The sequence below is a fragment of the Cyprinodon tularosa genome, unplaced genomic scaffold, assembly GCF_016077235.1.
Source record: "Cyprinodon tularosa strain WSP-4 unplaced genomic scaffold, ASM1607723v1 ctg52, whole genome shotgun sequence".
NCBI lineage: Eukaryota > Metazoa > Chordata > Actinopteri > Cyprinodontiformes > Cyprinodontidae > Cyprinodon > Cyprinodon tularosa.
Genome location: NW_024039252.1, coordinates 466,731 through 494,614, shown reverse-complemented (window position 1 = coordinate 494,614; position 27,884 = coordinate 466,731). Strand labels below are relative to the sequence as shown.

The window sequence follows — 27,884 nt, the reverse complement described above, 5'->3', positions numbered from 1 at the left end:
GTAAGAGAAGGCATTAATGAAGAGGCATGAAACTGGAAAATAGCCAAAAGCCTTCATGTCTGCTTTTCTGAATTACACACCTCTCACACATCACTCCAGTGTAGCCAGGTTTGCAAACACATTGGTCTCCAAGCACGTCTCCACAGCTTACCGCAAAACTGACCATAAATCAGAAGAATCACATTGTTATTCCGGAAACAGTTGCATTAGAAAAAAGCAAAGAAGTAAAGTTTTATTTCTCCTCCACCTGCTTGAGGGTACACTAAAAGGGCACGGGCACAATCTGCACGTTCCATCTGCTGCACTCCCAAAGTAACCTTCTTTGCAACGCTCACATCGGTCCCCAGCTGTGTTTTTCTTGCAGTTCTAGAAAAAAGGTCATAATGTATTCATGAAGTCACCTCTGGAGTTGATGAATGATCAAGACAGGACAACATGCACTCTCTCCTGAATCCTCCAAAGAATGTTGTGGATGAACTGAGAGAAGGGTTCAGTTTGCCGTGTCTGTTTGGTTTTTAGACGTAAATATGTGGCTCAATGCATATTCTGCATGCACAGGCACAGTCTTGTGGGTCTTGCATAACATTCACTCATTCACTCAACTAAGACTGAAGAGCGCAAAGGCTCCATCCTATCTCGTCAGATAATGGTAAAGGAGACGTCAATAGAAGGAAATGTTTGGGAAATTCAAAACGGAATTTAAAAGAGGACAGGAAAAAACAGTGCTACTGGGAGATAATGTTTCCATACTGTATGCACTGAAATTAAGAGTCCCTGACTATGACGAAACTAAAGCAACATACATTTTGGATCATGTTGTAAAGCTTAGCTCTCCCAATACACATATCAGCTGATAAAGTTTGTTGTTTTTCTTGTTTTAAATCTTTCCTGTCATATTTAGTTTTCATTACTTTTCTGTCAAGCCGTAAAATAGCATTGTACAGTCAATGAGTTCTCTCTGACTTTTTGAAATGACTGACAACAATTCAAAATCAGACATGTCCTACAACTTGAAATTCAAAACAGGACAACTTGGAAATGTTTAGTCTATTAGCGATGGCTTCAGTGTTGTCCTCTCTTTACCTTCCCTGACTAGCAAAGAAACAACAAGAACGCCCAGTAATAACTTCTACACTAAAAACTAATAGTAAAATATTAATTTCCCAGTTTCCAACTAACACCTGTCACGGCCAGCTAAGCTGAAATACTGATTCAGGATGAAACAGACTATTTCTTGGCTTGGTGTCTCTGTTAAATAAGTCATAGAGTGAGAAGACCTGGATCAGATAAAAACAGATAAAGTTCTAATTTTGCTGCTACTTTTAGCAAATCATGCAACGCTTATGCTGAAATTGGCACAATCCCATAACGAACCATGTTCTTAGTCTATCTTTAGTTAAGAGTGTATAGGATCTCTTACCAGACACCGCCCTGTTACATCTTCACATTCTTCAGCCAATCCGTTGCACTGACAAGGCAAACAACGGTCCAAATACAGTCCGTTGCCCTCTCTGTAGAATCCAGGGAAACATTTCTGAAAAAATTAAATAAATTAAAAAATAAGAACAGACATTATTATACACGAAAAATATTATTAATTTCTATTATTAACCTCTCCACCACAGTAAATTGCTGTAGCACTGCATTCAAATTAAATGATTAATATACTGGCAGATCAAAACTGAAGCCTGAATTCTAAAAAGTGGATACCTATAAACTTAAATTCAAGTTGCTGATTTTCAACCTTGGTTGTTTGGAATAACAATAGACAAACTATGAAAACTGGGTTTCATCTTGAATTAAATAAACATAGTTTTCAAGCCTTTTTGCTTCCTATGTCAATGAGCTTATGCTGAATTTAGCGTCATGAAATATTAACAGAAAATGTGCCCTTTGCTTGAAGCGATAACAGTCATTTAATCACTGACAGTCTTAGGATAAAACACAGAGCTGAGGTGAGATAACATCTTTCAGTGAAAAATGCAGCACAGATTTTTTTTTTTTACCTGAACCTGAGAACCAGCATCAAAAACTGAGGGTAACTGAATGAACTGTTCTTGGTTTCTTAAGGATGGATACTCAATCCGCTGAGCTGCCTGTTCTTCAATTCTCTGAAGCAGACTGTCATGATGCCGGGTGTGGTGGGGTTGCTCTCCATTGCTGAAGGGTCTGTGCCTGGCGCAGCAAAGCCCAATAAAAGTCCAATATATTAAGATCCAGGACAGAATCCCTTTACCCCAGCGCCTATCCATGCAGACATTCGACATTCCCAGAGTTTGTCCTGTGCAAAATAAGTGCCTGCTCCCCCTCGTCTCAGCCTCTTAAACAAGCACACACTGAGACACAATGAGGACACACCCCATTTACCCGAGTCAGCTTGGTAGATCAGCATGAGTCTGTCCAGTGCATTCAAGCACTCACATGCAAGTGTTTACATGTTCGCTCTGTCTCTTTTACTTGCAACTCAAAAATGCACGTACAGAATAACATCATATTCTTTGTTGGAGACACAGTTGTAAAGGAAAAATGGGTTCAAGTGTCTGTATAGAACCTTATGCCAATAAAAAAAAAAAAACTATGACTGCTCTTTGGCTTCAGCTATAACTGAAAAAAACTTTAGCAATAATGTCTTTAGCTCCATTGTAATCATATGTCCACCAGTTGTCTTAGTTCAGTTACCTTTAGTGACAGTAGCAAAAACAAAAACACAGGTACTGTGATGTGATAGACAGAAGTAACAAATATTCTATGTATATTTGGGTCCCATGTGGGTTATACACAGGCTGAATGGGCAATAAGCAGGCCTGGACCCCTTTACTGGAACCCGTCACAGCTGATAAGACATAACACAGTTGGGTACTTTACATAGGTGTATGCTGAATGTCAATTTATTACTAAAAAATTAAATCAATTTGTGCAAAACTTCCAGAGTCCCTCTTTTTATCCAAAACTGAACTGCATCAAACCTATGAAAGCAAAAAATAGGGCTATATTGCCTGTAACCCACAGTCAGTAAGGCCAATTTTCCAGCTCGTTTCCAATCCAATGGGCTTTTTATGTAATTGACAGCTGTGTTTGTTACCTCTGAAATTTGACTTTGATTTAGTAAAGATATCAAGCTTGAAAACCAATGATATTAGCAAAGGCATATGCTTAGATACCAAGCAAAGTGCACATTTCTCTGCGTTGCTGTCTCTTTATGAGACTGCATTATACTAAGTGTGTACTGCTGAGATAATTAGTTGGAAGGAAGGCAAAAGAACAGCTTTATTTCTTTCTGCAATCACAGCTACATAAACAACATTATCACGAAAATTTTGAGTTATTTCTATTAATGTTGTCAACTTTATGGTTAGAATATTTTTTACTTTTTTATGATGCAACAGGTAAAGTGTTTTTAAGCTTCAGTAAAAATCCTGCTACTTAATTGTCATTCAAAACAGTAGAACCACTGCTTTAGCTTAACATAGTTTCTTAAAATATTTCATTTAACATTAAGAAGAAAATATATGACTGAAGGTGAAGTCAGACGTCCTCAGACAACAATCCAGACACTCACTCGTGAATCATTCTGCACACACACACACACACACACACCGAACAGACACAACAGGGTGTGTCAGTTGGACGTAGACAAATGCTCATATTGGAGGAACATTCAGGTGAGCACATTCAGGTTTATGAGTAACGTTATGTTGCCAAGAGACACGCCCTGCATATCAAGGCAAGGCGCCGTGTCATTGCACCTCTGGCCACATATAATCGACTTCCTCTGAACATGCCTGATCTTACAGGGTTCACACACACCCACACCAACCAGTGGATTTATGAAAAACAGCTTTCAAGATGAAAAGCTGAACATGTTTTTGTTCCCTTATAATAATGTTTCCAATAACTCTACAGGAGAAGCTTCTCTTTAATTAGTTGTTGCTTGAATTCCTTCTTTAATTTGGTTTTGTGTTCAAAACAGAGTACATGTTATGAAACCTAACTATTTCTAAACGGCTTTTTGAAAAGCTGGAAAAAAGCTAGATTAATGTCTGATATCAAAATAAAAACAAAATAAGCCCGTTGTCCATAGCAGCTCCTTATTCTCAGGTACCGTGAGTACCTCGTGTATGCTGGTGATTATGCTTGTGTATGCTGGTGATCATATTAGTAGAATCCCCAATATTACGCCTGCATGACTGTACTACATTATCATCGCCTGGGGCTACACAGTTACTGCACAGTTCTCCTGATGGGTATTTTCCAACAAATTCCTCTGCTAATAAGTTTTTCCTCAAGGTAAAGGGTGTGATGTTTTGTGCAGACATGTTAGAACACCCCAAATACTGTGAGGATGAGATCCAACACCTTTAAAAGACAAGATGCCGTTTCAGCCCCACCCGGTTGTCCACCCTTCCCAGCCCCACAAATTTTTACCAACTTGACTTATGAGGAACATTGTGTAAAAATGTTAATGTTAGTGCACCCTGAAAGTACTGTTCCATGCCAGTTTTAACCTCTCCAACACAGTAAGACTGCATTCATTGTAAAGGATAACCATTACTTATGGATCAAAACAGAGGCGAAAATTGTTATTTATTATAATTTAAAATAGGTGCTGATAGATTTCAGTTATGTTTGTTCATTTTCAAGGCTCTTTTTTTTTTTTTTTTTTTTGCTGTTGCAATAGTCAACACTAAAACTATGAATGGATCTAATCAATACTGGGTCTTATTGTGTTTGACCAAAGAGACAATTAATTAAGCAATCAAGCTGCAAAACAATGACTTTAAGAAAGATTGTTTAAGGATCATTTTGAAACCATAGGTGCAAAATAAATACATTATATGAACAGTGTCAGAGCATAAGTCTGTGTAATGGACCCATATGGTCTTTGCACATATCTATTTCAGCATAACGTTTTGATCATAAACACAAGGTAGTGATTAATTCAATATAATGGGAAAATCGAAAAGAAAGTGTGTCTGTATCTGGCAGAATGATAAAGCAGAAAAAAAAAAATAATAATATATATATATATATATATATATATTTATATATATATATATATATATATATATATATATATATATATATATATATATAATTATATATAATTAAGCCCCAAATTATGAACTGGAAAAAAACAAAATCTTGAGAAATCATTTTTCCTAAAATAAGTGCATTTGTTCTTGGACTGAGGAGGTGAAAGAGACATTTTGCAAATGAAACAAGACAGTTTACATTTAAATAAAAAAAAAACACAATTACATTGCCTTATTTTAAGTGCAATTTATCTAATTATCTTATTTAAGAATAAAAATACTCCTTCCATTGGCAAACTATCTCCTTTACCTGCTCAAATTAAAGGTAAATACGCTTGATTTAAGAAATTTGTACTTATTTCTAGATTGTTTTTCCAGTGTACATATATCTGGCAGTATAATGATTTTTTTGTTTGTTTGTTTTTTGTCCAGCCCCAAAGTAATTTTTTCGAATGCAGTTACAAACAGCAATGACTGCTGAACTTTCAAATGACACACAACTGTATGATTATTAAGTTTCTACTAGAAACCAGCCGCTGACTGAGCCTAACTTCTCACCTGACAGGAATCTCCAGAGTACTCAGGGGGGCAGGAGCAGACTTCCACAGTATTTGCTGGACCTCCAGTCCCTGAGTCAGTGGCCTCCTCTAGACCCACCTCCCCCAAGCTGAGTCGTTGGCTCTGAGTAAAGTACAGGGCTCGGATCCTCAAGCCCACCAGACCTGCTAAGACCACCATGAGCTCTTGTCTGGACACAGGCCGGTTGGTGCTAGCGTGACGCCAGTTTCCCTGGAAACAATCAGAGTAATCCTCAAAAACCAACCACTCCAAATAATGCATTCATACTTCGAGGATGATAAATGAGAGCAAGAAAAATCTCTCCTGCTTTGTAAAAAAAGTCTGTATCAGTTCAGTTATTATCTACCTTTTATTAGATTTTTCGCCACCTTGTTTTAATTTCATCCTTGAAATACTGCACTAAAGGCTCCATCTAAATCACTTCAGAGTGTTTAAACATCAAATTGTACTAGAAACCCATTCCAAATACCTCTTATACTTAGCACTTATTTTACCTCCAGGAGTTGGACTCTTCCCTGGTGCAGCTTGTCTGGAAGGGGAAGCTGTGAAGCCACGTGGATCAGGCTCATGTGCTGACCCTAAAGGGCATAAAATAATATTTTGCTTTTTATGCATGACAGCAAAGGGTAGTTCAGTAAAGCTACAAAAAATACTAGGTCCCCAACATACAGTCAGCACAACGTCTGCTTGTCTGTCAATGAGTGTCATGCCTTCACTCGGGATCCCAAATGATTTGGACTGGTAGGTGAGGAAGCCACCATAGGATGAAACCTAAAATCAGTTAGGAAGAGTCAGCATTAATAGCACAATAATATAAGCATGTTAAATTGAACAGTTCCAGTTAGATTTAAGGTGGAAAAATTACCTAATGTATCCCTCAATAATTTTAATATAAGGCCTATTTATCCCTTTAACATCATAGGCAATAAAATGTTTTAGATACATTTTTTTTATTTTGTTTGACAAAATAAATACGCCTTTGAGCATTTCTAATTATCTATCCTCCACCCTCCACTGTTATTAAAGATTTGTGCAGAAGCCAAATAATAAATAGTTGTTATTATGGAGGCGATATTGCGACTCTTTGCTACAGCTCTCCAACAGTAAGCTTTTGAGATTGAAAATGGAAAAACCACGATTCTTGCTTTAGCCAAGTTTGTCTCAGTTACACTTAACTGACTGTATTGTTGTGCAGGTCGAGTGTAATGTGAGGCTTCATTACATATATTAACATACAGTTTTCATTTTATTTGAAATATTTTGGATGAAATTACACTGAGAAATAAATTGATATGTTTTAATTTGTTAGTTTTTGGTTCTTTGTTAGCTTCTTGTCAGTCAGTACTGATTAAGGCCCATCCTGTGAACACTAAAAAAGATAATGTTACCGTTTTTAGCATTTACTTAATCATATTTACATACTATAGCACAATTGTTTCATGTTAGCAGGGTAGAAAATAGAACAATTGTGTTGAAATAACTAAATATGATTAAGTAAATGCCAAAAGTGGTTGCATTATTTTTTTTAGTGAACCACACAAACATATAGTATAGCACAAGTAGAACTTCGGCTAATCTTTGAATGGACTGAGAGAAAATTGGTGTCTTACGTCTATTGTTGCAGTTGTTGTAAAGGTGACTCACCTGTGTCTGTATTCTGCAGGGCATTGAGGCTAAATCAAGCCCTGGGGACCTGAATATGTTTGAAGCTTCATAAAAAGACCATTTATAGATTGCGATGGGTGCAAAATCCATAAAGTATAAAAGTATATACAGATTTCAGTCCAGAAATGGAAATGTCTTTTTAGATAAGTCTCATAGTGAATAATGCTTGCATGAAGTATTTAGATGTTTCAGCCATTTTCTAGATGTTTGCTAGTGTGTGTATATAAGTTGTGTTTATCCAGTTTTATAGTGGACTAGCTAAATGGGGGTTAAAAGTATTAAGTATAAAGGCAACCTATTCAGATCATCCTGAGCTGCTGCTTAGATCTATGTGATCTGCTGCTCAATAGGGTTTTCTCCCTGCTTTTATCTCTGCATCAAGCCTCCTGTTTAATCAGCTGCTGATGGCCGATCTAACATGGAGAAAATGTGTTTGTGTTTTTTTTCCTTTTTTTTTTATTTTGCTGATGGGGTGGCTAGTGGGCTTAAGAAGATTAACATCTATTTCCCTTAAATGAATTTGCAGTGCTGGAGACAAAGATATGACTTTGTAAAAGAGCACATCAGTTGTGTGACCTCATCTGCCAGACAGCTGTGTGTTGAGAAATTCCCTGTCTGCTGCATCAGAGACATGAGTGTGGGGCATAAACACAGTCCTAGGGTTCAGATTTTGGCTGAGGGAAGTGGTCATATCTGATAAAAGAAGATGGTTGACTTCGGAGTTCACTCAAAGAAATCTTTAAAAATGGAACAGTCATGAAAAACATTGCAGATCACTTTGATAAAATAAACATTTAAACTGTTAAAAATACTTCCAAAAGCTTTATCTCAGCAATATGGTTTCTGCTTGTTCCTTCATTTTTTTTTTCTAATTTCCTTGAAAACTACATTAAATTCATGACTGTATTTGTAGTAGATTAATTAATGAAGCAATGAGTAACTACATCCAGTGTTATCTTTTATTTACCAAATGAATAGCAAATACTTTATTAAACTAAAGATTTCTTTTTTAATCTCATTCTCACTTTCCTTTTCTTTTTTTTAAATCATACAGTTAGGGATCTATGACTTGGTCATATAATTATCATTTCAGTGCTAACAGCTGTTTACCTAATTTAACATAGGTGTTATTATAGTCCTTAATAGGTTTTAAACTAATATAAATGCTACAGATATTAACCTGAGAATATTAACTAGGGATAAACACTCTGTTAAAGATAATTTTGGGAATAAATATTTTGATTTGAATAAACTTAATTAAAAGAAAGATACTGTTATTATACATTTGGGTGGGATATTGAACACTGCAAAGAAAATCTGAAAGGTGTGTCTAATAGTTATGAAAAAGATTTATCAAGGTGCAGATGACTGTGGAAGGTAGTTTGTAGTAGAATGACTGTGGATGGACTTGTGCACTTGGTAGCAAAGGAATAACTAATGTGAAATCCCTGCGCTTTATCACACATGCAGATGTTGAGTTGGATCTGATTTCTGCATTTTACTAAGTACGTGTGTCAAAATAAAAGGCCAACAAATTTCTCCTTCTGTGTTAAAACCACAATGCCCATAGCAAAATTCAGCATGTTTTAGGAGGAGTTGACTCACTCTGTCTCCCAGGTAGGACTTTGGCGCCACCCAGTGTAGAGTCTGAACCGTAGGAGGAAGCTCCTGAATGTCTGCCACTGCTGTGTTACTGATTGCATTCAGCACTGAAGGAACCTCCTCCCCGTCAGGGCTTTCCAATCGCCAGCCTTGCATGTCAACAAACTAATGAAAACTAATGTTAGGAAAAAACCTCCAGCCATTTTTATGTTTCCAAAAGAAATACTGCACTAGGATGTTAGAGAAGAATGCTTCTTTGGAGATAAGACAACAAACCATGATAATCTTTAATTTTCTACAACATGATTAGCTCTAATCAAACAGCTATTAATGTTTACATCATACACCTAAAAGAATCTCTGAACGGGATGTTTTTATAACAGTATGACATGCAGCATCTAAAGGTCATCCTACCTTTCCACGCCGTTTATCAGAGCTCTCACACTGGTCAGTGGCTCCAAAACAGAAGCAGCTGGAGCAGCCAAGGAGGTTTGATGGGTCAAAGTAGAAGGAACCTTCCCGACAAGTATTACACCTGATACCTACAACGTTTTTCTGCAAAAACCAAAGCTTTTATATAGCAGGAGACAGTACAAAGAAGTTGAATAAGAGATCATACTATCAACTCACCTTGCAGAGACACCTGCCTGTATCAGGGTGGCATACATCAGCTGTGACTCCTCCTGGGTTGCAGTTGCAGGGAAGACAGTCAGGAAAGCGATAATAACCCGGAGCACAGCGGTCACACTGACGGCCTGAGATTCGAGGTTTGCAGCTGGAAAACAAGCAGAAGAATTTACAACGATAAAATCATGAGATTCCAATTAAAATGAAAAAAATCTAGTTTTTATTGTTGTTGCAGTGTCCCGCACATCTAGATGTTAATTCATGGGTTAAGAGTAGGAAAGGTGACTGACATTTTAAGCAAATGCAGCTTTCAGCCTTTGTAAGAGAGGGCATTCCTTTCACTGGTGGAGGGGTGTCAATCCAAAAAGGAACAAAAAAGGGATGCTCCTACCAAGAAAGACTTGTTCCTCTTCAAAGAAAAGATAAAGGGTCGATGTTTTATTTTAAAATTTCTACCTAGCATTATTTGTTGGTGGCTGCCCTTCAGGGATTGTTGCCTTGTAGCAACAAGGTCCTGGGATTGTTTCCTAGCCTTGAGTATTTATGTACTATGCACAATGCACAATGTGTGGGTTCTCTCTGGGCACTTTGGTTTTCTCCCACAGTCCAAAAAAACAAAAACAATGTCTGTTTGGTTAAGTGGTGTTTCTAAATTGCCCATGGGTTTTAATGTGTGTATGCATGGTTCTACGTCTTAACCCTTTGATGGACAGGTGACCAGGAACCATCCCTGGTGACCCTGACGGATTAGCAGTAGAAGATGGATGGATGGACAGACAGGTTATTTATTTATATTTCATCTGGGATTTATGGATGTAAAAAAAAATCATACAATAATTACCTGCACTGCCCAGAGACAATGTCACACTGAAGTCCAGCGTTTACGTTCACCCCGCTTGGAGAGCACCCACAGTTCTCACAGCCCAGCAAAGGGTGGTAGCTGAAAGTTTGTTGCTGACACACATCACAGCTTGGTCTCACTGTCTGAGGAGGACAGATGCAGCGTCCAGTCACCTCGTCACACAGGCGGCGTCCACACTCACATGCTGAAAAAGGAATAGAGGAAATTTACAGAAGTTTTAAGTTTCATGTGCATATTTGCTTCATTTATATGGTAACCGAAAAGTAAATGAAAAATTCACGTTTGCAGTAGGGAAATCCGTAGTATCCTGTGGCACATTTGTTACACTGCCGCCCTATAATGTGCTCCCTGCAAGGACACTGTCCTCCGACTGGATCACACACACTCCCTGTAGAGCCAGACTTATCACAGCCACAAGGCAGGGCTCCATCATTGTAAGCTGCTGCAAGAGTGCGGGCTGAGTCTCTGCAAAACTGGGATGATGTGGTGGGTCTGCAGAAATACACAGATAAATAAAACAACTCTTTCAAACACAGAATAATACTCAAAAACAGCAGCTAGGGGGCCCAGTTTCTAAAAAATATTTGCAGCATTAAAGTTTTTTTCTAGAGCAACTTGATCACATGATAATATTCAAAACCAGGATAACAAAGTGTTGTAATTAGTGGACTACATTCAGTTTAAAGATATTTAAATTAGATTAGATTAGAGTCAACTTTATTGTGATTACACAGGTAAAGGTACAAGGCAACGGAATGCAGTTTAGGTCTAACCAGAAGTGCATTAGCAGCAAGTGCAGGATAAATAATGGTTCCATGACTACAGGACATGGGTTTCTACTGAATAAATATAGAGATGAATACCATTATAAACAGAATTTTACTAATAGATTTGTCCTATGAATATAATATATAGATGACTAGTGTTATGAACAAAATTTACAGCTGAATATCTAACGAATATAATATACAGGTGGATATTACTATAATAGGGTTTTCAAAGTTATGTTCAATAGCATAATATACCGATGATTGTTATTATAACCGAGTTTGCAGGTGAATATGTACTATGAATATTGTACAGATGGCTATTACTATAGGCAGAATTATGAGCATAATATACAGATAGCTTTTACTATAAAGTTAATAAATAAAGTTTGGACAGAAGCTATCTAAATTAAAGTGCAGTGGAAGGTAATTGCATATTATATACATACATTATATAAATAGATATATAGCTTTTGCTCACTGATATTAAGAATTTTCTGTCTTATGATAGGAATTAGCAACATTTGTTTTTGTACAAATTTCTTTGTCCAATAAAATTTAAATTAATGGCATCAAGGTAAAGTTTAAAAATAAACTAGTCCTGCCAAAAGGTGACCAAAGGCATACCACTAACGGTAATCAGTTAGAAAGGGGTTAAAGCACTACAAAGTTAATGCTGGGAAGGGGCATCACATAAATGGAGACAAATTTGAGTTCTGCTGCAAGGGCAATAAAAATATTGCACATGCAATAAGTGGGTATGTTGCTAGTGATCTATAATGATTGTGTGTAAAAAGGATATGACATGCAAACAGGTTCAATTCATCCCATTAAAATGAGAAAATTGAGTAAACTTCAGGTAGTTTAAGGGTGGCCTAAAAGAAAGATGATGTAGTTGCCATATATAAAACAATAACAGTGATGATACTCAATGTTTTGATTATACTAAATATTATTTATATCACACTTTACATAAGAAACTTGAAGTTCAACAAACAAAAAAAATAAAAAATTTAAAACAGTTAAATATAGACGGATTACTCTCTGATCAGCTGGATTTGCTGGATTTACCTTCATCAACTTGTCACAACACCTGCTCGACCAAAAAATACGGTCAGAGCCCGTAAGCACATTTAGGTTGTTCCAATCTTTCAAAGTAATATTTAAATTCCTTTAAGTTGTCTTGGTTTAACTGTATATAGATTTGCTTTCCTCTACCTGTATCATTCTACTATTGTTATTTCTGGCAGTCAAATTATATTTAAATGCCCATATGCTCTCTCTCGATTATCTGTCATTGTATCAGTGCCTCCTTTGTGGCCACACTGAACCCAGAAATGTTTGGTTCAGAGTTTGCATCTGACTTTGAAATTAACTAAATTTTGATGCAAAAACTGTGGCCACAATCAGTTTCAGGTTTGATAAATCACTCTATAAGTGGGAAGTATTTGCATATACTCTAACAATTGATTGGCATTATTTGGCCATAAGATCATGATAGTCGTAGACATGAAGGCAGACACACATAAGAGAAGGTTTGCACAAGCTGCTCTGCTAAGATTTTTGCATGTGTTTTAATACAAAGTCTATGTTCACACTGCAGGCCTTGATGTTAAATTTCGATTTTTTTTTTTTGTGAAATCTGATTTTTTTTTGCATTGCCGCCCACTTTTCCGAATATATGTGACTTGTATGTGATCTCCTGTGTAAACTGCATTCATACAGCTTATGTGTCAGTATTAGTGTGCAGTAGGACGCAATGACGTCACAAGCCAGCTTGCTTCGTGTTTACGGAAGTAAACAAGGATGTAGCGCTGGAGCGCATCTAGCAATCTTTTCAAATCTCAAAACCTCAATCTTTTCAAGATGGTTAAAACAATTACTGCTCTCCGCATCATCGTCCGCAATGGTGTTTGTTTTTCTTGCCGCTTCTGTGGAGCAAGACGCAGAATAGTGACCCATGTTGGTTACTAACGGCGTTCAGGTCGGATGAATGCGACCTGGCCGTTCAGACATAGGTCGCATTTAAAAAGATCAGATTCGTATCGGATTCAGGACCACATAGCCAAGTGGCCTGGGTCAAATCTGTGTTGTTCTGACTGCTATGAAAAGATCCGATCCAGGTCGCATGTGGGCAAAAAAATCAGATTTGTGTCACTTCAGGCTGCGGTGTTAACCTAGCCAAAGTGAACTTTTAATGATCAGGCTCTCAGTGTACTGTACCAATTCCATCAACAAGGATCAACCTAAATGTAGCAAAATATATCATAAGAGCTTGTGGAAGGATTCCCAAAATGTTTGACCAATACTATGAAAACTCATTAAAAATCTTTTTTTATTCATCATCATTAAGGAAGTGAAAAAAATATTTTGGTATTATAAATAACATAAAACAGGAAAGAATGTCTGATTTATTGTCATGCAGTGAGAAAGAATATATGGTTGATGACACTTACTCTATATAGAAGCCTTCTCTGGTGCATTGTTTTATGAAATCTGCAGACTTATCAAGTGGCCTCTCTCGCAGGAGCTCTGGAGTGTATTGGCTATCAGGAACCAGCAAAATATAATCCTAAGAAAACAATAATAGTTAACATTTAATACAGGGGACCTTGGAATAGGGCACTTAATCAAACTATTTTCATAGATTTAGGAGAGACAAAAAGTACAACATTCTGAGAAGGCAAACAAAGCTCAACCTGTCCCAAGTCTTAAAAAGCCTTTGGGTTTAGCTTTTACATAAAGCTTTGTGGGGCTGCCAGGTAGAAACAGTCCCTTCATTGTTGTCGCTGGAGATATGGCATAACACAGGGGAGAAGACTGAAGACCACTGCATGCCAAATCATCTAACTAAACAATCTCACACTATGAAAATACAACCTTGAGACTTTCTAAGAATTTTAAACTAATGTTACTTAATGATTGCTTTAGCTACAGAAAAGAATAATCAATAACACACTGACCAAAGTAAGAGTCTTCCCATGTGGCACGGTTACAGAGATGGTGGGTAGCTGCAGAGAAGTCCTGTAGAAGTCAAGAGCGATGCGGCCGTCGGCAACAACAACCTCCCTGCAACCTGACACTGCCGGGCAGAATGTAGCATTTATCTCACCTAGAGGGGAAAGCAGTTTCTCAGTTAGACAATATGCTGCTTAAAAACCTATTCATCTATTTAAGCTACAGAAGGAAACTTCTCTAAAGCCTCAGAGGTTCTTGTCAGGAGGCCAGGTATGTTATCTGATCTTATGAAGGAATTTGCAGCTCCCTGCCAGAGTTAAGTCTCCAACTGTCTCCCAAACACTCACCCTTCCAAACCTGCCCTGCATTTACATGCACTTCCACTGGGAAAGAGATGTGTTCAGGTTGATGATAATGGACCACAACAACATATCGACCTGGGAGAGGCACCTCTGGAGTAAAACTTATTTCAGTCTAGAGGGGGAAACACAGCATTTATAACTGCAGTCTTCTTTTTTTCTATTTTTTTTTACACAATCTAGTGAACATGATGTTGTTGAGCAAGATGAGGAAAGGCAGATTGAAGTATTTGAGGTGAGTACCTGAGGGAATTTCAGCACTGTCCCATCACTCTGAGGCTCATGGACAGAGAACAAACTGGACTGTCTTCTCTGTCTCCAATCCAGATGGTTGCCCTGCTGGGAAGCAGCTGCAAGTGTGGATGACAGCTGTCCATCACGGGCAGGGTACAGAATCGAGGCTGAGGATGGCTTTTCAAACCTCCGCAGAAGACAGTGCCGACTGTGAACATTAAATGGATACAAATTGACGTTAAGGGGAATTCCTTTGAGCCGAACAATAATGTTCAGTGTTTCTTGTATTAAATATAGCAATGCATTTTACTGGGGTTTTATATGATGGAGCAGCATAGAGAGGTGCAGAAGTCTGGATTTAAAGTAAAGCATTAATCTGTTTAAGTAGTGTTTAACAAATGAACATTTAATAGATAACTTTTTAATACATCATCTTTTGAGAAAAGCATGGCACTGCTGGAAAGTTGCTAAGCTAAGTGGCCAACTGGAGGAACTGCAGAGATCTACTACAAAAGTGCATTTATTTGTTGACTTAAAAAATCTGCCTTGATTTGCAAAAGGTCATTGCTGAAAGTAATATGTGGCAGAATTTGTATAAATTAAAAAAGGGGAGACACAAACACAACATGACAAATGATCTGCATGGCAGAAAACTGATACTGAACAAATAGTTAACGCACCGTCCCTACGGCGAAAAAAAAGTGGCAGCACCATATTGTGGGGGAATATTTTCAAGTTACAAATCCTGACAAGTGGAAAGGTCAACTGAAAGAAAATGTGTCAGGGGCTGCAAAGGAGACTTGAATTAATGGTAACTTCATAGACAAAAAAAGGCACAGCTACGATGAAAAGAATAGGAAAAAAAAATGTCAAGTTTTAGAAATGCAACTCTGAGAGAAAGAAGTTTAAATTCCCAGCAGCTGTAACTGGAAGTGATTTAACTCAGGACAGTTCAATACATTGGTTTTTTTTTCCAATTAGTAGAAAACAAAAAAAACAAAAACTGAAATAATTTGCATTTTACTTTACAAATATCTATTACTTTGTGTGAGCCTTTCACTTAAAACCCAAATAGAAAGCATTGGTAAGAGGTAAACTAATCTGAATCATAGAAAAAATTAAAAGCAAGAGATAATTAATTAAAATGGCTGTGCTTGCTTTCAGGTAAATGTCATCATTTTATTATTTTATAGGTTTTTATTATGTATATTTATGTCAGGTTTTCCAGAACACCACAAACTACACACCAGCAGCCGATAGGTCTCTGACATCCATGCTTGTTAGTTTTAGACTTGCAGAGTTATGATGACAGATGTTCCAAAGTTCATCTTCAGGTAAGGAACGTGGAGAAATGCTTGTATTCACAGCTGGAGACCAGATGTGGCCCCCTGCTGTCGAGACTAATCTAGCAGGCAATGTAGTGCAAATGACAACTTACATTCGTGGATGTTGAAATAAGTTTTTTAAGAAGTGTGCATAAATGATCTAATGAGAATAAATTCTCATTGTAGGTTTTATGGTCAGGTTTAGGGAATGGGTTTAAGGTGCAACTACTGATGCAAGTAAAAAAGGTTTAGCAGCATGACCCAAAGTGCTTACCTGTCTTGAGTGAAACGACCATGAGTAGAGACACACAACACTTTGGGCTCCACATAGTCCAGGGAAAACTCCTCTGCAGGCACCGTATACAGCTTGTACTAAACAGAAATATTTGAATGACCCCACTACTTTAAAAAACAAGTGGAAAGGTAGATGTTCTACATGTTGCTGGAAGCACTGTCCTCACCAAAAGGAATGAAGATGTGGAAGTATGTAGAACAATTTCCGTCCTGTGAGAGAGCTGCAGCATGGCCACTTGATTTCTGCTGTCCACCGCCACACTCCGGCACAAAAAACTGCATGAGTTAGCAAACAATTCGATGTTAGTATTTAACTCTTACATTGTTTTAAAATGTTAAGCATTAAAGTTGAAGGAAAATTATTCAAAATTCTCAATTATTTTTTCCACATATACAATACAATACACAACAGTGTCGCCTCCAACAGATATTTATTTCTAGACTAGGTTTTAATTTACTTCTATGCATAATACCTTGACTAATGGTTTACACTTCTCCTAATGAAGAAAAGCAATCCAAATGCATAATACTACTACCGCCGTGCTTTAACCTGACAGCTGGTAAGCTCAAGCTTGTTGTAACTATTCCGCTACAGATGTTGTTTCACATGCAGCGTTTGGGTCCTATGTAATGTTTTTCTTTAAACTGCTTCCTTTGTTTATTATGTAGCACGTGGCGAACAGCAAAAAGCAAACTTGAGTTTGTAGCATACTGATTCCCTTGTTCCTTACCTGCCTGCTGCTCTCCTTGGGCTTTGTGGTTTTATTTATGTTCTCTAACGAACCTGAGGCGTTTACAAATCAGCTGCATTTGATTACAAACAGAATGAGTAATTTGGTAATTAAATTATTTCTGGAATCATTTAGTAACAACGGATATAATTTTGTGAAAGAAACTAAATTTAATTGTACAGCAAGCCTCTATATGTTTATAAGCTTTGGATGGCAAAAGCAATTGAAATGTTCCAGAGTGTTGCCACAACTTTGATGTGGTATATCAGATAAAATCCCAATGAGATACATTGAAAGTTTCTGTTGTTATATGATCAAAGGACACAAAAAAGATCTATGCATGGAGTGCAGATAAATTTGCAAGGCACTTTATTGTCAGAAACAGTAACTCTAAATCAGTTAAATATTAAAATGACTAACCTGAAAACACATGTGTAAATATTTGCTCTAGCCAAGATCTGACTCCCTGACTGACTACTTAGGAGTATGTTGACATTCTGGATAGTTTCCATCTCACTGGTATACTCCAGAATGAGGGCATAAAGGCCCGCATGAGGGACACGAATGCTGAGCTCCAGGCGAGACTATAAGACACAGAACATGCACATTATTTACAGATAATATAGGATCTTAATCCTCCAAATACCTTTTACACACTTTAGATTTGTGTTATAAGATTTTTAGAGATGCTGATGTGTGTCTTATTGTTATCTACTACATTGTTTATCGATAATTCTGAACACTGAACCTGTCTCCCATTGACAGTTGCCATGTCTGGGTGATCTGGAGTAAGACGCCGCATACGAGCCAACCTCCTCTTCCTCCGCCCATTCCGGGGGGACAATCTGCCCTGAGTGGCGAGCACAGAGCTGAAACCATCCATGTTGATGTGCTTGTACAGCAGGCATCTTAAGAAAAGAGAAGTGAGATTACCTTATTTTGTTAACAACAAAAATGTGAGAAAAATGACGGTAAAAAGCAAAGCTTTACTTTTCCTCCCTGTTTGCAGTGTGTAAGTATGTGCACGGCTGAGTGACCTCTTCCTGCAGCAGAAAGGCCTCGTAGTAATCTTGAGGCACCAGCACTAAATAATCCTGAAGTGCGAAGGTAAAAATATTTATTTTTCACAGATTAGTAACACAATCTCAAATGAATTCCATAGATTTTTTTTTGCAATAAATGATCAAAAACAGTACATAATTCTGAAGTAACACAAAAAGAGACTTGGTTTTGGAAAGTTTTTTTATATCAGATAAAAATCTGTAGAGTGGCATATATTTCTTACTTCCCATGAGACAATGTCTTATAAGATCTCCTACAAATTACAGCTGCAAATACTTTGGGGTACAGAATGTCTCTAACTGCTTTGCACATCTAAAGGCTGAGGTTTGTTTTACCATGACTCTTCAAAAAATGCCTCCAACTCTTTCAGGTGACTCGCCAAAGATGTAGTTCTGAATTTTGATTAGGTTGATCTTAGCTTTGGATTTATGTTTAGGGAGCTTGTTTATTCTCTTAATGTAAAGTATAATCCCAGCATCATGCTATCCAAATTGGCGACATGTAGTGCTGAGTCTCTTACAAGGCTTAAAACAAATTAGCTGCAGGACTTATTGTCATGTTTTCTTCTTCCATCTTTTCCATAAAGACCAAACTTATGAAGTGCAGAACTAATACTTCATGGTAGAAGTGCACTATTGGGATATTGCAGTAAAAAGGTGCTAAACACATAAATACATGACTCATTGTTCAGTTCCTGTTTTTATAATAAAAATGTTAAAACTATTTATTTCTTCTACTTTACAAATGTTCACTTATTTCACATAAAGCCACCCACAAAAAACAAATATGTGTAATTTCAAACCAAACAAAACACCAAATATTCATACTATACTTATTTGTATAAGGCAAATTATGGTGTGTCTTTTGTTTGTTTGTTGTTCTTTTCAGGTAAAATCTTACACAGAAACTTACCAAGAGGATTCCCTCAGCCCTTATATGAATGATCCACTTTCCAGGATTTAATTCAAAGGGCTCAGTGAAGCCCTCTCCTGGGACGGTGACAAAGGCGGGGGATGAAGTTGGAGGAAATATCACTTCCTTACTTTGACCTTCCCCTGCAGAGCATCAAGCACACAACTCATGAACCTCTGCTAAGGTCACATCTATGCGAAGACAGTTCATCAACCATTTTCTCCCATAACTGTCAAGAACGTTTTCATGTAATAAATGATGGGTTAGGTTTTCACAGTTTGATGATGGAACGGGGCAAATGATGCTGTGTCAGAGGCAGTCTTACCTGCAGTGCCTCTGCTATTTGTAGCTCTGATGCTACCAGTCACACTGACGATGTTGGGGTTAATAAACCGCAGAACCACGTGGAAAAAATTCTGTCGCCCCTCTTTGGGATCAACATGCACTGTTACCCTGGCTTCACTCTGCAGGGACGACAGTCACACACTGATTCCGGTGACATAGGTTTGAGCAAACAATAGGTAAGTGGTGTTAGAGAGACAAATGAAAGCATGGCGGGAAGATTAAAATAATGGAACGGGTTAATCAAAAGAGAGTGAGTGAGGCAAAGGCAGCAAGGCAAGCTCCCTTCACTTACAATCACAGCAAGCCTCAGAGTCAGCTTCATCCACCACCAAGATCCGGGCTTTCACTCGGACTCTCTCCTTTTTTTGTAGAAAGGAGTAGTGTAATATAATGTGGAAGGGTCCAGGAAAGCCAAGGCTAAGCATTAGAATCACCTCCGGCTGAGGACAGAGAGTGTTAGTGCTAAGAGATGGTGTTTCTATTCCCACATCAGCAGTGAAAAAAACAGGACAGTCTGTGATTATTTGTGCAGAGGCAAAAAGCAGAAGATTTATTGCAAGGCTGAAAACCACTAAGGTCTAGATCTCACATTTACAGATTCACTGCATCCAAAGCACCAATGAGAATAGGCAAACCTGTGCAGGTGTCATTATAGCATAACCTCTCCAGCTGAATCCTGGGAACTCTTGGGGGTTAAAACCAAAGCGGACAGGTCGAGCGTTTGGTGTTGTGCCATCCTCTACCTCAAACTTCAGCTGATGTAAAGATGGGAAGAAGTAACCTGGGGCAGGCCTAGAGAGAGAATAGTTGCATTCACATTGTTTTTCAAAGCAAGTATATTTTACACATTTCATAATTAAATGGTATTTTCATTGATTTAATTAATTATTGAAAATATGGGGGAAGTGGGTTAGAGCAGTGCGCTTGTGCTCTGAGAAGGTTGCAGGTACCCAGTTCAATCCCCACAGCCTGCAATCTGGGTTAATGAGCAAGACCCTTAACCCACAAACTACTCCCCTGGCACCACACAATGGCAGCCCACTGCTCCCCAAGAGGATGGGTTAAATGCAGAGAGGATATGTCTCGAATGTGAGATAAATAAAGTTCAATTAGACATTCAAATATTTATTTCATGAAACATTTATTATTTTATTTTGTCTTTTTTGCCTTTGGTGTCATGATCTTGGTGCTAATGACTGACTTAATTACTAACTCCATTTACCTACAGTAACTCTGCCCAGTTTCTCATTACCTCTGATCTGACCCACCTGCTTCTGCCTCTATTTAGGGTGCTTGCATCCAGTTTTCAAGATCAGATTATTTTGTTCTCACATGCCATTCATGAGAAGTTTTTTAGTGTACCTTAGTGTTTCTGATTTCTTGCTTCTAACCTGTTCTCCCTCTCAACCACTGAGCCTACCTATTCCCGAGCAATCTCAGTGGTAAAAGGGTTTTTAGCGTACCTGAGTGTTTCTAATGACCTTATTCTGACTCGTTTTGCCCCTCAACCACTGAGCCTGTCTGTTCCTGACTGTTTGCCTGAACTGTCTTTGGACTTCAGGACCTCTGAGCCAGCCTGTTCTTGTTCTGATCTGTTTGCCTGACCTGGCTTCAGACGATTGCTTGTTCTCCATTCTCCGGGGCTACAGTATTTCAGACACTTTGGGCGGCACCCCCTGCATCATGTTGGCAGACCGTCGGCTGGATCCTACCTCGTTCTCAAGACACGTCCTGAACTGTTAAACCAGTTTAGTGACTCACGTGTTTATATCATATTCTACGTGTACGGGGTCACTAACCTTTGTTTCCTTTTACAGAGTTTCCTCAAATAGATGCTCTACCTGCTGCCACTCAACTTTTCTGTGTCTTAAATAAAAGCTTTTCAATTATCCTACTGTCTATCTTGCCTCGAATATGGTGTCCCCCATTTGGTACATCTCAGGGGTCAGACTGGTTCTTAAAATCCCCTCTTTGATAGACCAAAACCAATATATTATATCGGCTAATTATTTTACAAATTAAAATCTTGAAAGTAAAACATGCATTTGCATGATACCTCTTCATATAATGTAGTCTAATCAATTGCCCATAGTGATCACCTAATCAGTAAATAGGTAGTGTAAGTTAATTTTAGCATTATAAGAGTGATATTGTGGACATCAAGGTTTTTTAGAAAACATGAATAAACGAGTTATTCATGAAGATCAATGAAGACATGAAATGGCTCAATGATAACACCATGGAGATGTTGAAAGTAAATTAGGGCAAAACAATATCTAAAATTGAGCATTTCATTGTTTATTCCATCATCTGACTCTAGAAAAAAGACCTAAACCATTTAAGAGTTGTATTTACAGATCCTTTTCTTTCAGCATCCAAAAGGCTCATTACAACTCTGTTGGAGCTGTAGAGATCCGCTTCTATTGTAATAGAATTTTAGAGAAAATTACCTCAATAAAACAGAAGCTTTCTATTGCTGGAAGAAAGTTACTGTCCGTTCCATTAGCAGTCTGGCACAAGGAATGTTAGAGAAAAAGAAAATAGCTCAAAGCATGCACTCTGGAAAATTTAGATCAAATCGCTTTTTTTGTGCAACACTGTGTGGTGGAAAACTAACCCTGTCAGGCAGCATCGTGCTGTGGGAAAACTTTTTTTTTACAGCAGGAACAGACAAAGTTAGTCAAAGTTAAAAGAGAGATGGTTGAAAGAATAGAAAAGGCAATTCTGGAAGGAACGGTTTAAAGCTACAAAACATGGTATCAGAGTGGAAGTCTATTTTAGAGGTAGACAACAACCCTAAATATATCATCAGAGCTGAGATGGAATGGTTTTGATCGATATGCATCAATCTGTTAGAACGGCTTAGTCAAAGTTTTGCAAAAAAAAAAAAAAATTAAGAATAAAAATATATATATATAGTTTCTTAGATGTGTTCAAATAATCTTAAATCCCAAAGACTTCACTAAAGCCTGTGGTTACCATAACACTTAAATAAAATTAAACAGTAATTATCCTTTTCCAATGCCATTTAGGGTTAAGAAGATGTGCATTTCCTGATTATTTTTAAGAAACCCCATAGCTTACTCTTTGCATATACGGCCAATTACATTCTTCCGACACTGACACTGTCCAGACGTCTGATCACATGCCATGCCCACAGCACCTCCTAAATCACACTGACAGGCTGGAAGAGAGAGAAGAAAGAATTAAACAAATAGTTGAAGAAGAGTCACTTAACAACAGACTGAACAACAATTGCTGGTGGCTGAAACCTCAATTTTTTCCACCTCAAGTCACTTCTTTAACTCATTTAGCTATAAATGATTGGACAAAATAAAGAACTAAAACACAATAAAATTCTATATTTATGGGGGGTTCTTAAACTGTTTTTACATTTTCTAACATCTTCCTGTACCGTATGCAAAGCTTTTTATATTCATATGGTGTCAATTCTGTCTTTATGAGCATACTATAAACCTTAGATCTCTAAAGTGAGTTTTTAAGGGGTGTTAGTCTGGAGCTACATTAAAATAAGACTACAAGCATTTGCTTTATATCAACTTCAATGGGGTTTACAGGTTTTACAGTGTTGCTGAACAATACGCTCTATAAGCGCTGTTGTAAAGAACAATGGGACATCATTGTCCTATTTTCCAACCATAAAAGATAGCCTGGAACATCCGTTACTAATATGAAGTTAGCACTTTCATTATGTCATTCAATAAACATTTTCTTACCAGCCACTTCTCTGGTACTTCAACACATTTGTATTCAAATATTTAATTTTATAACTGAGTAACTATAATAAATCAGTTTTGAAAGGAATCAAAGAACTTTCAGCCTTACTGAGCTATATATACAATGTCCTTCATTTACAGAGGTGAAGAACTCATTGAGATTAAAGCTGTTTTTCTAAAAGAGACCTGCCAAAGATCACAGTTCCGATACATGGTTGCAAAAAACTTAAATTCATACATCCCCAAAATGGGATTAACAGTTTACAAAGTGCAGTCACAACTTCCAATAGGGTTTATTACTCTTCTCTTGTAAGTGATTTAAATCCCCCCCCCCCAAATAAAAGATTTCTCTATTTGTATTTATTATTGTTTTATTTATCTGACCATACACAGTTGTCAACACTCTTCAATCTAGATGCTTTCATGGTGTAAAGAAGATGTCCTACTTTAAAATCAAGGGAAAAGAATTTGAGATTTGGCAGCAATTTAAAAGGAAAGTCTACCTCTGGTGACATGTAATGGCCAGGCAGACTGTAGGAGAGAGGGTGAGCTTTTCAGCAGATAATAGGAAGTCTGGTTGAAGTACAGCAAAGCTGCTTTGTTTCAGTTTTTTTAAATTTATTTTTATTTTAGACTTTCCACCTCTGGCATGTGGCACACTGAATTATAAAATGTTGGCATTCATTAGGAATGGTCAGGGTTAAGGTATGGTACAGTTCAAACACATTGATAGTTATATAGTTACAACTATATTTCAGATTAATGCATGCCTCGAAAATGCAGTGCATCTTAATGATATTTGATGTTTAATGTTTGATGAATAAACATCTTACCCTGACAGCCAAAATATCTCTTTTTTTGCAGTAGGAAGTATCCCTCTTTGCAAGAGTCGCATGCAAGGCCACACACACTTGGCTTACAGTGGCACTGCCCTCTTCTCTGTAGAAACAAATCACACAGAAAAGAGAGAGTTCATTAAGACTGCTGCACTTGCAATGCAGTTAAACAGGGATAGACCTTTTTTGTGCATGGGTGGATTGCTTTGTAATATACCCACCTGCTCACATTCCCCAACACCGCTCAGTGTCCCTCTCAGATCACACTGACATTCTGGAATGGAAGAAACAAGAGAAAATTGAAGGGAGGGGTTGAAAAGATGTAACAGTGGAGAAACTGTGAATAGATTCTGATTACAGGATTTTCTAACACCCACAGGTGTAACACAACAACTGGGAAAACTCTTCAAGCTTCAAAGAAATTAAGGTCAAAGGACATGAGAAAGTTCTTTTTTTATATACACAGATAACTGTGTTAAAAAAAAGTTTCCCTGAATGTCTGTCTACTTCAACTAGAGGCATTCTTGAGATATTAAAAGCGTGTCCTGTGTTTTCAGGCTTAGTGGCAGAGAGATCAGTCTGGCAGGAGAGAAAAGCTGTAACATGAGGGCAATTTCTGGAAAACCCTTGAAGCTGTTTTTCAACCATAAAGGGATCAACCTTATCTTCCCCATGTGAGCTGCTTTTAGCTGATTTACTCATGCACACTTTTTGCACAGTCAAAATACAGAGAAATCTGAATTAAACAGTTAATGTTTTAATGTACCAGTCTAAGCTATGAACGTCCACAAGAATTCGCTCAAGTAATGTTATCAGGAAACCCAGCCTGGCCTTGTTGACAGGGATATGATAACATATTCTCTGTGTAAAAAGGGGCTCAGATCAGTACATTTTCAGACTGCTTCTGGTTATCAAACAATCCAGTTAAGAATTGGGTCAGTGAACAAAAAAAATAAATGCTGCAGGCAACTTATGTTTAACTCAGGAGCCGTTGTTTTAGCAACAGAAAACCAGATTGATTATTTACTCTAAATGTATCCCCTAAAGACCATAAGAGACCTCCATAGCTGTTTGAATCTGAATATAGCTCACTTATTAGTTGTGCACTCTGCCGATCAGGCCTCTAGGAAACAATGGTGATAAGAGCGCAGAAAGTCAAAAGAAGTGCACGGTTCAGTTTCATGGTTCAGTGCAGACATGTGGATGGGATGCTCTGGTCAGATCAGACCAAATTTAAATACTAACACATGCAGTGAACGAAGCATTACCACAGTGACACATACATATGGCAGCAGCAGCATGGTTATAGTATTATTTATTTCAACAGTTAGGATGGCATAGTGTCGATAAGAAAGTAGATGGAACGAGATGCAGAACAATGCTAGAAGAAAAATGTTGGAAGCTGCAAAATGCTTTAGGTTCCTCTATGTCAGCATGTTCCTGTCAAAGTCCAGTACAAGATAAATCTATTAACCTGGTTCAAAACCTGATTTTTCATAACAATTGCACTCTAATAGCATTAAAGGGGACATAGAATGCAAAACCGAGTTTAAATTGTCATAGATGAATAATGATAGTTCAGTGGGTGAAATTGATGTACAGAGAAGTTCTAACCCCATCGACACCTCCTTTCTCTGCAAATCTCACAATTCTAAACTTCCACCATAAAATGGGTGAATCCAATTGAAGACCCGAGTTGATGTCAACTCTGGAATGTTGCCATATTTAGTTCTGGCCTGCACTTTTGTCACGCCCCACAATTGAACATACAGACCAGCCCACTGGTTCACTGGCCCAAAAACATGACTAGAGGTAGATGGAAGCCACCGGTTTAGCTGTTTAGCCTACAGTTGGGTATACGTCTACAAGAATTACAAAGCAGGCAGTTTCTCTATTGAAAATGAGCCAAAAACCACAGGCGGAAATGCAGTGTTCTAGGCTGCACTGAGAAACGCCAAATTTTTCACAGCCTTCCCAAGGATCCAAAGACATGACAGGCATGGAATATTTTTGTGTATTTGAAGATCCCTGCAAAGTTTGATGCTCAGCTGTTAATTTTCTCTAAGCATTTTACTGAAGAAAAATTTCAAAATCTTCGACAGTTCAAAGCAGGATTTGCTAAACTTCTTTTACTGAAACGAGGGTCTGTTCCGACTGTAAGGCCATCGCAACCACAAGCTGTAAGTATTATTTTGTCGCTAAGCTGTTGATAGTAATGATAGCATATCTAGGGTGACCAGATTTGGGTTTCTGAAAAGGAGGAAAGGGGGTGGGGGGGTGGATGTGTTGCTGGGACACTGACTGGACCTCACCGGGCAACCGAGCCGTCAGCTCAAGGTATGGCAGACGATTTTGAAATTCCCCCGGGACATTTTTTTAGCTATCAAAAGTAGTACATGTCCAGGCAAAAGAGGACATCTGGTCACCCTACCATATCAACAATTTGATGTTTCAGTGAGTGAGTGCTTGTTGCTATGATGCATCTTTGCTCGTTGTAAACCAACCAATCAGCGCACAGCTCATTTAAATATTAATGAGCATACCATAAAAGGAAGAAAACCTGTTTTTTCATTTTAGGACTTATAACCAGGCTTGCATTAGGGCCCATAGAACAGCAAATATGCCATCTCCAGCACATCCTATTCAGAGACCTTAAGGACCAGCATCAAATACCCTATATAATCATTCTATGATCCCTTAAAGAGTTGGTAGAAACATGCCCCTAAAGACCCGCCGATGTTGTTACAGGGAAAGTTGATTGACTAACAAAGGCAAAATTTAAATGTGGTACATTTTTCATCAATTATAAAACTTTTTAATAAAATGCAGCTAAGTTTGCGGTTTTATGGTTAAAAGATATTTGAAAACCTTTACTATGCATATAACTGTAGCATTGATTTCAGGTTTCTTACCTGTACATCCATTAGAGTTTTCTGCAGCTAGATTCCAGTAGAGAGGTTTACACCTGTCACATAACCTTCCTTCTACATTTGCTCGGCATTGGCAGGCCCCCTGAAACAGCAAATAAGGAATCTAAGAGTTTTCCAGACCGGTTGCAGTTGCTTAAAACCAGGTTATATCGGTTTGCCATCATATACCAAGATCTAATCAGTCACGAGGGCCTGCATATAGTGTTACAGAGCAAGTATTCTGAAACAAAAACTTTCAGCTTTTTTTTTTCCCAATCTTCTAGGTGGGGAGTATGTTGCCAACTTTGGAAGTATAACCACATTAGTAGCCGAGAGTTGCTTTGTGTGATTATTGTTTCTTCCGTTTCTAGATGGAAGGAAGTCTCTCTTTCCTTGTTTGGTTACGTGTGCATTCCACGGGAAAAGCCTTCCTTTGTTTTGCAGTTTAAAATTCAAGCCAAAGTTCAGCCACGTTATCAGCTGTGGGATAGTAAATCTATGTAAAATCACCACCCTGGGTTGGACAGGAACTAAAGGAAACTTGATAAGAGCAGGTTAAGTTAATAGCTGGCGGCTTACTGTTTGAGGACTGGACACCTCTGTTCCATCTGGGTTACAAAAACTGATGGACTCTGCGGTAAAAAACAAGAGAGACCATAAATTAATGCATAAAAAGTTTATGCCAAAATTGAATGGAATAATTCTGAAGCTTAAAAGAAACCTTCTCTAACCTAATTTAAAGCAAATCTGATTATTCTCACTTCCTACAACTGTGATGCATGCAGTGTGTTCAGTGGTGCCTACCTGAGCATTGAGGAAACCTTAGTCCAGACACCCAGCGATCACACTGCTGGCCTACCACGCCTGGCAGACACAGGCATTGACCCGATAAGGGATTACATGCAGATCCATATGAACCTTCTGGTGAACACCGACAGGCTGGAGAAAACAAACATCACAATTTATAACTTAACTTCTGCAGTAAAAGCTTTTATAGTCCTTCATACAGATGTTTATTCTAGTGATACCCAGTTGTCCATTCTTGAA

The 27,884-nt window shown here is 37.9% G+C and overlaps 1 protein-coding gene and 1 long non-coding RNA gene across 8 annotated transcripts in view; one reads left to right on the top strand and one right to left on the bottom strand.

The window, feature by feature from the left end:
* Nucleotides 1-27,884, bottom strand: part of LOC119795671 (laminin subunit alpha-3-like) — a 98,522-nt gene that overhangs the window by 27,172 nt on the left and 43,466 nt on the right. For 4 of the 7 annotated variants that reach the window (XM_038303761.1, XM_038303765.1, XM_038303764.1 and 1 more), the window contains 29 exons: nucleotides 27,642-27,776; nucleotides 27,417-27,469; nucleotides 26,841-26,940; nucleotides 24,150-24,202; nucleotides 23,926-24,031; nucleotides 22,440-22,539; nucleotides 19,991-20,147; nucleotides 19,648-19,795; nucleotides 19,011-19,153; nucleotides 18,027-18,130; nucleotides 17,785-17,944; nucleotides 17,457-17,620; nucleotides 16,473-16,581; nucleotides 16,286-16,383; nucleotides 14,696-14,894; nucleotides 14,441-14,567; nucleotides 14,099-14,247; nucleotides 13,592-13,707; nucleotides 10,649-10,860; nucleotides 10,348-10,552; nucleotides 9,510-9,654; nucleotides 9,294-9,434; nucleotides 8,883-9,044; nucleotides 6,282-6,383; nucleotides 6,107-6,190; nucleotides 5,592-5,822; nucleotides 1,421-1,534; nucleotides 248-366; nucleotides 81-158 (listed from right to left, as the gene is read on the bottom strand). In XM_038303761.1, the coding sequence (XP_038159689.1) occupies nucleotides 81-158; nucleotides 248-366; nucleotides 1,421-1,534; nucleotides 5,592-5,822; nucleotides 6,107-6,190; nucleotides 6,282-6,383; nucleotides 8,883-9,044; nucleotides 9,294-9,434; nucleotides 9,510-9,654; nucleotides 10,348-10,552; nucleotides 10,649-10,860; nucleotides 13,592-13,707; nucleotides 14,099-14,247; nucleotides 14,441-14,567; nucleotides 14,696-14,894; nucleotides 16,286-16,383; nucleotides 16,473-16,581; nucleotides 17,457-17,620; nucleotides 17,785-17,944; nucleotides 18,027-18,130; nucleotides 19,011-19,153; nucleotides 19,648-19,795; nucleotides 19,991-20,147; nucleotides 22,440-22,539; nucleotides 23,926-24,031; nucleotides 24,150-24,202; nucleotides 26,841-26,940; nucleotides 27,417-27,469; nucleotides 27,642-27,776 (3,814 nt within the window). Of the gene's footprint in view, nucleotides 1-80; nucleotides 159-247; nucleotides 367-1,420; nucleotides 1,535-5,591; nucleotides 5,823-6,106; nucleotides 6,191-6,281; nucleotides 6,384-8,882; nucleotides 9,045-9,293; nucleotides 9,435-9,509; nucleotides 9,655-10,347; nucleotides 10,553-10,648; nucleotides 10,861-13,591; nucleotides 13,708-14,098; nucleotides 14,248-14,440; nucleotides 14,568-14,695; nucleotides 14,895-16,285; nucleotides 16,384-16,472; nucleotides 16,582-17,456; nucleotides 17,621-17,784; nucleotides 17,945-18,026; nucleotides 18,131-19,010; nucleotides 19,154-19,335; nucleotides 19,475-19,647; nucleotides 19,796-19,990; nucleotides 20,148-22,439; nucleotides 22,540-23,925; nucleotides 24,032-24,149; nucleotides 24,203-26,840; nucleotides 26,941-27,416; nucleotides 27,470-27,641; nucleotides 27,777-27,884 lie in introns of all 7 variants that reach the window. The other 3 variants (XM_038303762.1, XM_038303766.1, XM_038303768.1) reach the window with 1 other exon arrangement.
* LOC119795673 overlaps nucleotides 25,784-27,884 on the top strand; it is a 39,931-nt gene continuing 37,830 nt past the window's right edge. Inside the window, exon 1 of the long non-coding RNA XR_005282356.1 lies at nucleotides 25,784-26,108. This is a non-coding gene — a long non-coding RNA (uncharacterized LOC119795673). The remainder of the gene's footprint in view (nucleotides 26,109-27,884) is intronic.